We start from the raw sequence: 12,305 nt of genomic DNA, 5'->3' as shown, positions 1-12,305 counted from the left end.
ACAAGTTAAATGACACCAGAAGAAAACAACAGATAAACCCAGAATATGGGACATCCTAAAAGACAACCAGCCTGGACTTTCCAAAAGGAAAAAAAAAGTGGTATGAGTATTTGTGATTAAAAGAGACTGAAAGGACATAATAATGAAATATGGTACATGACTGAATGATCCCGGTTTGAAAAAAAAATTATTCTTGGTGCAGTTGAAAAAAATTTAAATATGGAATGGATACACGTTATGAAATTCTTGTTAATTTTCACAGGTGTAATTATATGGTTATATAAGAGAACATCTTTATTTTTAGATTCATGCTGAAATATTTAGCAAACAAGTATCACAATGTTTGCAACTTATTTTCAAATGGTTCATCAAAAGATAAACATACACAAATACAAGGATAAAGCAAATATGGAAAAAACTGTTATTAAATCCAGGAAGAAGGCATCTTTCAACTTCTTTGTATGACTGAAAATGTTCTTAATAAAAAGTTGGGTAGGGGGTGGAAATAGTCCAGCATTATATTTGAATATCTACTGATTTTTTTACCAAAAAGCAGTAGAAGGAAAACTATGCATATGCATTTCTGTCAATGCACACACACACACACACATATTTTGGGCATTGGGAGCATCTCTAACATGTACAGGGTTCCAGGATAACTACCATGAGAAGGACAATGACCTTTTGAGTTACAGAAATGCTGGCATGTTGATGTAACATGGTGACATTTTAAAAAGCATGGAATGCATTAAAAAGCATAGACGTGGAGTTAGACGAGAGCTTGAATTTCATCACTGCCACACCACTGACATGGTAACAAACTTTAGGCAAAATATGTCACTTTTGCAACCTATAGTTACTCCACCTCAGGATGTTGTTGTAAGCATGAAAATAAGATAGTATGTTAAGGTTCAGCACAGCACTTGGCATATAGGAAGGAGTCAATACATATGACGAAAAAACCAGATAAAGTCTATTTACTCTTATGTTATTACCATATGGCACACTTCCCAGATTTTTACCCAATGGCACTCTCTACCATCTTTCCTTCTATTATCCAGTAAAGACAGTCCCAAAAGGCACTTGGTTGTATAACCTCATTGTAATAGGTTAGCAGAAATTTTATCAAGGTGTTTATTCTTTACCTAAGCTCATCCTACTGTGTAGAAAGCAAAACTGTGTCTTTGGCAAGTCAGCTTGAACCTATTCCCTGCTGGCTCTCAGTGTACTGTCTCCCCACACGAATGCAAGAGAATTTATGCTACTGCATAAGGTCTGCCCATCAGAGAAGGGTCCATCTGTTGATTACCAGACAATAAGACATCAGTACCTTCAGGTGTTTTTCCTCCTATATTTATATGCATTTAAAGAAAACAGTCCCTCTCACACTCTTTCTCTCTCTCTCTCTCTCTCACTCACACACACACACACACACACACCCTCCAATTCAAATAATACAGTTTCAGACATTTAGAGCAGGAAAGCCTTCAATGCTCTTCAAACCTCACTCCATAAGACTAACTTCACAGTCCTGCTGCTGCAGTATCTGGGAGCTCCTCAAGAGCAGAAGTCATGTCTTCTCCGTACTGTATGACCCCCCAGGGTGCTATGTGCTGGCTCATTTGGTTTGTGTTCCTAGACACAGAAAGCCCAAGGACCACTTCTTGCTCAGTTTTCAACAAAGTTTATCAATGGCAGAACAGCTTAAAACATACCAGCAAAAGGAAGCAGTCTGTGCCACATGGTTCTGGCTCAATCTTGATTTCTTTGTTCTTGCGTTTATACACATTAGGGGTGGCATGAAAAGCTGAAAAACATAAAACTGTCCTGTTTTCAAGAATTCATGCACTTGATGGGATGGGGAGGAACAATACTGAATTAGGAGCTATTGTAGGAGAATTAAGATATAAACATCTATCATCATGGTGACAAAATTTAATCATTTCTGACATCAACACAGTTCTTCCAAAGCTAGTGGGTTCTCAGGGACAGTATGCTGCTGGTTATTCTGTTCTGACCATGCGAAGCACATTGTACTATTACTGAACAAGAGGAAATAGAACTGGCCTTTTTGTAAAACCATCATCAGATCAGAAGCTGGGAACTCTACATGACAAACTAAAATAAAGAGAAGGAAATGGTGCTAGAGGATGGAAAACAGGAGGGCATTTCAGAGTAGACCCACTCACGGTGAAGGAAGCAGTCGTATTTAAAGCAGCGCCGGCAGAACAGTGTGTGGAAGGAGTGCAGAGACTGCTCCCGCTGCACAGACTTGGCGTTGGGGCCATCGATGTTGGGTGTACACTGAGGGGGAAGTGCATTGGGGTCTGACATCTCTGTTAGTTCTCGATACCTAGTTAAGAAAAGAGAGATAACAGTTCCTTCCAAGGGAACGTCTCCACTGAGAAAATGCAGATTGAGTCCTGACAGTCATCCAGACACAGTCCAAGGAGGGATGTCGTTTTTTATGAGTCCTGCTGATTTTGGAATGGTGTACAACCAAGTGGGTTCACCACTGTACTTATGCTGGGCATGCGTCTGAAAGTAAGGGGAGGGAAAGATTTGATAAATATGGTGCTGGAGTAACTCTCCAGAAAAATGGCAAAATTTTTAAACTTCTCTGCCCAGACTTACTCAAAAGCCAGCAAATGATGATCCTTACTATGGGCATAGGCATTCAGAGGTAATCAGAAGTGTGGGCAAATCACAATGCACTTACCATAAGCAAGATTATTTATTAACCCCAAACAACCTTGTATGGAAGTCCTGCCCAAGTGCTCTACATGGCCTGAGGGGGACAGCTTTCCCTACCTCTCCTTCATGTCATCTGGGACACCGTTCTCAGGGAACATTGAGGCAATCGCGCTGAAGATCATGTCATTTGGGAACTGCTTCTTGGAACTCTTTTTGCTGCCTGAATTGGAAATGACAAAAAGCTCCTGAGAGCCATAATCAGAGTGTGCAAACAAAGCTATTTGATCATTTTTCCTTTTGGTACAGAATTTTGATTAGAGCTGCTTTGTTAACTTAACCATTGACAGTTTAGGAATACATGAAGGTCAGTGCTACCTGGACTTACGTAATAGGCTACCACTAAATAAGGAAATCAGAATCATCTACAAGTTAACAACAAAATCCACAGTCCAAGACAGAATCTGGAGGTGAAAACAGACGTTTTCATGGAGAGACGTGACTACAGAAGAACCCTATCATAATGTTGATGCTGAAGAACAAGACTGATACCGTAACTCAATTATAACAAGAGAGACACTATGTCTCTGGACATATAATTAAATAACACAGAGTAAAATTAAATATGAAATTAGTTAAATAATTAAATACTTAACAACATGGGAAAATGCTCATGATGTAAGATTAAATAAAAAGGGATATAAAATTATATATGTGTATACATATGTGGCATGATACCAATTTCACATAATGTATATATATGTGGATTTACACATGCACTTTTCTAAAAATTGAGATATAATTGATATATAACACTGTATCTATTTTAGGTGTACATATATTTATAGTCTATACATTTTTAAGTCCAGAAGAAAATATTAATGCTGGTTATTCCTAGGTAGCAGGATAACAGGGTAATTTTATTTTCTTCTTTACAACTACATGTTTTCCAAACACACTGTTTCTATAATTAGAAATGAAGAATGATTATTCTGTAAGTTCTCTGACTTTCCTCTTCAGCTAGGTCACAACTATCTTAAACCATTAGTCAATGATCATGTTTTAAGAGGACAATGAGAAGTACTAGCAGCCTTTAATAAATAAACCTCGGGGGAGGGCATAGCTCAAAGTGATAGAGCGTATGTTTAGTATGCACAAGATCCTGGGTTCAATCCCCAGTACGGTCTCTAATAAATAAATAAATAAATAAATAAATAAATAAATAAATAAATAAATAAATAAATAAATAAGCCTAATTACCTCCCTCCCCTGCCCCCACAAAAAAAGACCCCTCTGTTTTTGCTTTCTTCCCTCTCCGTCACTTTCAAGGTGGGATAAGGACGTCATGCTACTCACCTTCAATAGCATGTCGTTTTCTTTTTCTTGTTACTGGCAGATCTTCTTTGCTGTCATCTTGCTTTCCATCTGAGGTGTCATTGTGCCCTTCCTCCTCCTCATCCGAGTATTGATTCAAAGCATCTACCAACTCCAGGAAAACGGCATCACTAATTAGGACAGATCCAGGGATCATCTCTGAAATATAAGAATTAGATGGATGAGCAATGGTCATTTCAAACTATTAATCCCTCTAGGAAGGTTTTCCCATATTCACTCCTGAGGCTCAGATAGATAACGTATGTACATTTTTATATGGACAACCAGGGAATTACAATAATCTGACTGGATCTTACAACTGTTAACAGTTCAGCTGGCTAGAATAGGAAATCCAGGTATGGGCTTCAGTCTTATAGGAGTCCTCACTTCCTCAGTTATAGATCAGTTCGTAGTTACGATCCAAAATCTTGCAAAATGTGCGAACAATTAAAATGGGACAGAGAAAGAATGATAAAATGAAAATGTACGTGGTTTTTGTGGCTGATGATTTATTTGAATCAAAAGACACTTCTAAAATCATACTATATGAGGTTATACTACAACTTAGGATACAGCCTCTGAACACTAGGGGGCGCTGTGTATAAATAATGCATTTCAACAGCATCACTACAACACTCAACTGCCTAAAGAGCAGGTGAGGCTACTGGTTTGCAAATTCACAGATAATCTCTTCCTATCTTCCCACTTTTTACACCCTGACAACCTTTTCTAAAGATACAACTAAATACAAATGACTTGCTTTTAAAATCATGTACAAGCCCCTGTGTCAGTGTCCTTTGAAGTAAAAGGCTTTTGCTTTAGTCTCCCAGGCCCTCCCTGAGTCACAAAAAGGCTGGCTCAAGAGTTAATGATTAGGAAATGTGAAGACGTGGAAACAAAAAATAGCTGTTGGGCACAATTGGTAACAATTTAGACCATAAATCTGCCACATTAGCAGAACCACCAAACTCCCAGTTCCCTGAAAGATATAGATAAAGGCCTGAGACACATTCCTGAGCTGTTTTTACAAGAAGCAGACCCCAACCAGATGAAAACTGCTGACTGCAAGCACGTAGACCCTAGACTGGTTGAAGCCAGAAGTCTGATAATGCTTGAAACTTCACCTTGATGCCAATCAATCCAAGAACTGGACACAAGCTGATCATGTACCCTATGGCCCCCTCCCTCACACTGCCTTTAAAATCCCTTCCCTGAAAGCCAATGGAAGTTTGGCTCCTTTGAGCATGAGCTGCCTGTTCTCCTTGCTTGGTGCCCTACAATTAACACTGTACTTTCCTTCACCACAACCCAGTATTAGTAGATTGGCTTTATTGCGTGTTGACCTGGTAATACTTTTAGGAAAGTCAGAATATAATAACCAACTTCTGAGAGATCCAGGGGGGTATCTGGATCTAAGAGACGTTATGTTATTGTCAGTCTCAGAGAAAAGGAAAGAAAACAAAATGGCCTTGGGTGGATTTATGAAAAACGCCTAAGATCAAACTTACTTGTTTGCTGAACTTTCTCTCCAGCCACTGATTACTACATAATCCTTTATGTCCCAACTCCTTTTAAAATTTAACTGGCATGTTTTTAATATAAACGTTTTACTCCCAGCCACGTGATGACACTGAAATATTCCTCAGTGTGTACATCATGAGGCAGCAGATAAAAGTAGATGATGGTTCACCAAAGAAGAGGCACCATTCGAACAAAATTTTCTCTTAAGAGGCCCAGTGCCACTACCTTCTTCGCCATGGACTTTGCCATCGTAGTTATTGATCAGCTCTTCAATGAAAGTCTCATCTTCTTCTTTCACCTCATCTCCCATGTAGGGGATATTGCACAGAACTGTCTCATCTTCTACCTGAAATCAAACCAGATGTGATTCATGTCATGAATCAACTGTCCATCTCCTCTTTCCTTTTTAACAGAACCTTTGCTGAGCCTTTTTTGCTGCTTGAATCTCCTGAAAAAGCCTTTGGTTACAGCGTTAACTGCATTTTAAAGACTGGCCATTTTGTTTTGCCAACAAAACTTCAAATGGAAGGGAACAAATGCTACTCTTAGGGGGAAAAAAAAGTTGGTTTTACCACTTGAGAACATTAACTACCAAATGTTAAGCTGGATACTAACAATGATATTTCCACCAACACCTAGAATCTGAAAGCACATTTATTTTTCATAGTGATTTCACATATTACCTCATTTTATCCTCTAAACATCATTGTGAAATAGGTACAAATATCACATAAGCAACAGTCTAAAAAGTCTTCAATTCTAATTCTTCTCATAAGTAGAGAGACAGACGAAAAAGGCTACAATATAACTGGAATATTTAGAACAGAAACCGGCAACCATAAAATATTTGTATATTTTATTACACAGACTAAGACTAACCTTCCATAATAATAATAAAAAATTATGATTGTAATTCATGCCACTCACACTCAGTGGGAACCTAAAGTCAATTGCAGTATGAGCTATGTATATTTTCTAGCAATAAACAATACCAAAGGATTTTGTTGTTGTTGTTAAGCAGAGAACAGTCACTCTCAGATTTCCAACTATCAAGTAAAATTATTCTGAAGTTTTATTCGAAGAGACGATTTCCTTCTGTAAACTTATATCCTATTCCAGGCAGTAGAACTGTTATCTGTCACCAGGCATGATAAGCAATGGCAGTATTTAGAGAGGACTGATTATCAGAACCACAAATAATCCTAGCAGGAGTCAGCATAAAGGCCCAGATGAAAGGATTGTAGATCCATCTGTGCCTCTGTTATCTCTCTTGCTTTCATAGCATCTTGCCTTTAGGGGATTAAGAAAGGATTGCTCCATCAGCAGGGAGTTGTCAACCTGCTTAAGCCTGAAGTGTCTGATTTAGACTGCATTTAACTGCACATGATGTTATAAAATTGGGCCAAGGTAGTAAGGAAAAATTGGAGTCTTGCCCAGTTTCCTTCATTCAAAAAAGAACGAACATCAATTCAGAAGTACACTTCAGAGAGCACAAAACCTAACAAGTTAGAACAACCTGCAATTTGTGTTTTTCAGAGTAAATAAATTACAAAAACACTGTGCGCTGCATGTTGAAGCTTTGCTAAGTATATTCTGATAATCTTTACCCTAAGAGGAGTGCCAGCTTATCAACAAAAAAAATCACATAGTTTAAGCAATCACCATGGTGCTTTGAATACCTACCATGAAGTTCTGCTGGAGAGGAGACCAGGAATACATGATGGGAACCAATGCAACTGTGTTCAGAGACCTCATTAACATATGCTGGCTCGCAAATCCCGGGAAAATGCTCTCTATGGTGCACTGAAATATAAGCAATGACATGAAGAGGGAAAGGCAAGCCCACAACCCAGAAGAGAATTGGAGTTTCCTTCCAAAATGATCCCAGTAGCCTTCTAATTCTCACAAATTAATTAACTGAGGGTTTTGTAACAATCAGCTCCTAAAAGCAACCACTTGACTGTAAACCTGTGGAAAGCAGGAACTGTCTCCTATTCACCTTTGTATCCTCTAGAGTCCAGCACAGTGCCCCCACACCCAACTGATGTTTAGTTCAATCTAAAACTGTTGGTCTCCTTGGGCTGTACACAACAGCAAAGGGCCTCTGAAAGTCCTAGGAAAAGAGGAGGAAGACAAGGAAGTTTTCCTGAAGACCTAAACTTTGAGACAGAGGACATGAACTTAGCTGCATAGGTGATGGGGACATTACAGAGGGAAGTAAAGTAGTATAGAAATTACAGTCACATTCCGCTTTAGGAAAGGAAACTGCTCTCAATACACTATCTGCTTTTTATATTTTTAAAATATTATCTCTATGAGAAACTAGAATGATTTTTAAGTTTACAATAAGGGATATCCTATTGATCAATATACTCCTGTCCATCTTCCATGACATTACTTTTCCAATTTCAAAGTAGTTGAGGTGCCAAATGACACATAAAAAGGTTGCTCTGAAGCTTGTACACGGAGCCCAGGAGACAGTAAATGACTTATTTGTCTATGAAAACTCATGATTATACTCATTAACTGAGGAGAATAATAGGTGAAAAGGTTATTCTTTCATTTTTAAATTTACAGATTTACCATCCTAGTTATTCAAAGTCAACTGTAATAGCTCTAACCATTATCCTTATTTTCTAATAAGTCACAAATACAGGAAAAAATCCTTAAGTCCAAGAAAGAGAGGAAGGTTGAGCTTAGATACTGGAAGTACCTTGTCAAAAAAAAATCAAAAGTTTAATAAATAACATACATGAAAAACAAACATTTTTAAAAAATTACCTTATACCTAACAAAATAACTTATTTGGTGAAGATTTTGGCTGGATTTATCTTGGCACTGTTTATTTATATAAAATTTTTATACTGCATTTACTCTATTCTGATGAAATTTCATCCTTCTGGAATCATATAAGAGATGAAACCAATATGTAGCTACAATATTATGCCTTTTTGAAATGCTTCTATCCACTTCTGAGCTGAGTGAGCATTGTCTGCTATGAATATGTAAAATAATATGCTTTTGTGCAGTAACTGAAACAGACTCTAAATTCTCATCTTTGACGTGAGTGACAGTGAATCCTAGTAAAGGTTGACTCTACAAAGCTGCCATGTCCTCACTTGCAGCATATGTATATAACACTTTACTTTTGAAGATGGAAGTACCTTTTTGAGAAAAGGGTGCCCACTCACAGGCTTCATCAACTGAACAGGTTGGACACGAAGCTTCTTCCATTCTTCATTGAGGATCTGGGTTTTTTCTTGAACTTTTGCAAAATTTGCTACATATAGAGCCTAGCAGAGGCAAGGAAAAAATTGTTAGGATTTCAAGAGAAGAGTTTAAGAAAAAAAACCCAACGCTTCAATATGGTATCAATACATTAACATACATAAACTTTCACTTGGGAAGTATGTTTACCTTTGCACCCATATTCGCCTGGAGCCGTTTAAGTTGTCGAAGTCGCATGTACTCAGATTTAACTTTTCTCTTCCAGTAAGTGATACATTTGGAAGTTGGGGGATTTGATATATCCATTTTGCTGTAATCTAAAAGGGACAGAGATGACAAATAGCATTTTACTGCCTGGAAATGAAGCATTCCTCAAACTCAGATAAATACGGTCAATTATACTTTCATTCCCATTACATCTACTCATAAAAACATAACCTTAAAGAACCCAAATCTGTGAGTTCAACAGAACATTTCAATTAAGAAAAGATTTCATAAAAGCAGTTTCTCTGTCCTTCTGTGGTACCTTGTTTTTAATTCAGCTTTCAAGACTTTCTTTCACAGATATTTAGGAACTTGGATTACTTGGAACTTTGGAAGCCTACTTACTACCTTAGTTTAGAGAAATGTTTAGCAAGAATCAAGTTACCATCAAAGAGCTTCATGGAAAGATCCACCCACACTATAAAACTATACCTACCAAATTGCCTAAGTTCACCACACGCCTAGCAATAAAGGTCAGATATAGTAACAGCATAATCTCATCTCCAAGTCAACAGCAAGACATACGGAAATATAGAACATTGCAAATCTTTTTTTTTTTCATGGTTGAATTAAGGTTCACAGTTTTAAAGAAGTACTTACTGTACCACACTCTACCTACCTTATAGAATGCAAGGCAAAGTGTAGGGTTTTATAAGTGTCTTCTCTTCTTCAGAGGAATGGCAAGACACAAAGGCAAAACAAATATTCAGCTTTTCAAAAGAAAACAGACAGTGCTTTTAAGTCAGTGGAGCATATTTAGACCCTGATACCCTCAGTAGTATTTCCCCCAAGAACTATGAAGACTTTGAGGTCTCTACTACCACTATATCTGCATGTAAGTCAGGTACTAATAATACTTGATGCCATTTGAGAAAGGCACTTTTATTTTACTAAATTCTATCCTTCCAGTCACACATACAAAAATATTCTCATAATTATCAAATGCACTTTTCTGCTTGTCTGAACCAACTTCTAGACTCAACCAGCAGGCCCATCAGTTATTTTAGAGAAAGAACAAATATTAAGTATGGGTAAAAATTCAAAAAAATCTGTAAGGTTATGTTTTTCCTCTGTATCAACTACTCAGGTTTCCTGGAGAACTAATTCAATTCATTTCACCTAACATTCTAAATTTCTAAAAACATTACAAGGAGCCACGAAGAGTCAAAATTTGAAACAGAAACTAAAGTTTAGAAACATTTTTAAATTGCCTGTTATACCCATAAGAAATGAAAGCACAGATAAGAAAACAGCAAAATTTAACCCACTGTCACTCGTATGCCACAATCAGGTAATGATTATAGTATCTCATGCAACTGGACTTTAAGAGGACTGTATCTGTTTCATTTGAAGAACCAAATGTATTGGTGTAATGCTATGTCAAAGGCATTTAAAGGTAGAGGATAAATAAAGGAAAGATAGAATAGCTATCTTTGCTATTAACTCAATCAAGTGATTCAAGCTCTTAAAAACAGAATTCTCTATGCGTTAAATATTACGTCTCTAGGGGAAGGGAATCAAACACCACCACCATAATCTAAAAATCTGAATTCCAGAGTCCTAAGGTGCTGGTTATAAAAAAAAATTAAGCAGACTTGAATTTCTTTCCAATAAATTACAGCATCTCTCTTCCTCCTACATCTTTTAAGTACTTCTCATTCCTCTCTAGAATGGAGGACAAAAGAGGGAGGGACTCTTTGTTGTTTTTTTTTTTTTTTTAATGAAAAAACGAAGAATATATTCTCCACTCACATGCAATATTAAGTAGTTGCTCATATAATTGCTGCCTTGAACAAGCTTAATAATAATCTGCTCTAGGAAATGAAAAAATGGTTCAAATCTAGGACAAAACTGCCTCCCTCAGAAACCTCATGTTATCCAATCAAAACTCAGATGACCCAAATGTTTTGGGTTACAATTCAACGACACATCATAACCTCCTAAAAAACTGGTTTTGAACTGCAATCCCTCTCCCATTCCTTTAGGAAGCTTTCCTTTTTGAAATAGTAAGCTTAGGTCAGGTTGCTCTGTCCATTTAAAACCAGAGATCAAGTAATGGAAAAGAAAAGAATCCATAGTTGCTAGGATATGTGTGCAGATTTCTTAGAGGAGATGGTCACAAAAAAACATCAATAATTTTATTTAAAAAGGAGTTATAACTGAAATGTGATCTCCTACAGGCTGTCAAAAGAGATGACAATAAACACACTGCAATAATCTAATAATTAATGGCATTGTTTCTAATTTTACTCAAGTGCTTTATTTGGCCAAAATAGTACACACATACACACGAAAATGTCATTGAGTTTTAAGCAATCATAATGTAAAATGAGCCACACTTCCTCTTTCTACAATTAAAGTGACATTTGAATCTCATGTGACCATGAGGCAATATTTATTTTGCTAGGCTTTTAAAATGGGTCTTCAGTGTCTCTGAAAGTTTATTTGGCAGTTGGCCAGTCCCCACAAAGTGTATCAGGAAAATGAGACATACTGTTTGGAACAGATTAATATGATTAAAATAAACACCTGAAACACAGCCATGAGATGGGTTCTCATAGCATCTGGACACTAACCAACTACCACTTCAAACATTAAAAAAAAAAAAAGGCAAATAATCAAACAAAAAACTCAGCATTCACTAGAACTGATTTGGAGAAATGGGTTCATTCATCTTGGACAAAGGAAGTGGCACACAAAAAATACTTTAAATTTTACTAGATCTATTCTCTAGTTACTTACACATGCAAAACAGCATTTATATTCCAGTTAAGCACTAAGCTAAGAGCTTTTCATTATGCTCACCTATACATTGGGAATAAACTCCAAAACATATGCTATTATGGTCAAGAAGTTTAAAAATAAGTCTTTATATGAAATAATTCCTGCAACTCAATAATAAGATAAAATACCCAATAAAAAGTGGGCAAAAAATTTGAATAGATACTTAAAAAAGATATAGGAATGACAAATAAGCACACAAAAAGATGCTCAACATCATTAGTCATCAGGGAAATGCAAACTAAAACCACAATGATATAACTATTACACAACCACTAGAATAGCTACTATTAGAAAGATTTATAACATCAATTGTTGGTAAGGATGTGGAGCAACTGGAATCCTCATATATTGCTGGTAGGAATGTAAAATGGTACAGCCACTTTAGAAAACAGTTTGCCAATTAAAAAAAAAAGTTGAATATATAGTTACCATATAACCTGGCA

General features: G+C 36.8%; 1 protein-coding gene across 3 annotated transcripts in view; it reads right to left on the bottom strand.

The window, feature by feature from the left end:
* Positions 1-12,305, bottom strand: part of EZH1 (enhancer of zeste 1 polycomb repressive complex 2 subunit) — a 28,354-nt gene that overhangs the window by 10,765 nt on the left and 5,284 nt on the right. For 2 of the 3 annotated variants that reach the window (XM_031685519.2, XM_072939299.1), the window contains exons 2-10: positions 9,698-9,788; positions 9,004-9,131; positions 8,751-8,879; positions 7,270-7,389; positions 5,812-5,932; positions 4,048-4,224; positions 2,812-2,914; positions 2,190-2,353; positions 1,716-1,807 (exon numbers count right to left, since the gene is read on the bottom strand). In XM_031685519.2, coding sequence (XP_031541379.1) covers positions 1,716-1,807; positions 2,190-2,353; positions 2,812-2,914; positions 4,048-4,224; positions 5,812-5,932; positions 7,270-7,389; positions 8,751-8,879; positions 9,004-9,120 — 1,023 coding nt within the window. In that variant the 5' untranslated portion in view covers positions 9,121-9,131; positions 9,698-9,788. Of the gene's footprint in view, positions 1-1,715; positions 1,808-2,189; positions 2,354-2,811; positions 2,915-4,047; positions 4,225-5,811; positions 5,933-7,269; positions 7,390-8,750; positions 8,880-9,003; positions 9,132-9,697; positions 9,790-12,305 lie in introns of those variants that run through there. The other variant, XM_072939298.1, reaches the window with a different exon arrangement.

This window comes from Vicugna pacos, chromosome 16 (assembly GCF_048564905.1).
Source record: "Vicugna pacos chromosome 16, VicPac4, whole genome shotgun sequence".
Taxonomy (NCBI): domain Eukaryota; kingdom Metazoa; phylum Chordata; class Mammalia; order Artiodactyla; family Camelidae; genus Vicugna; species Vicugna pacos.
This window is presented reverse-complemented; position numbering and strand designations above follow the sequence as displayed.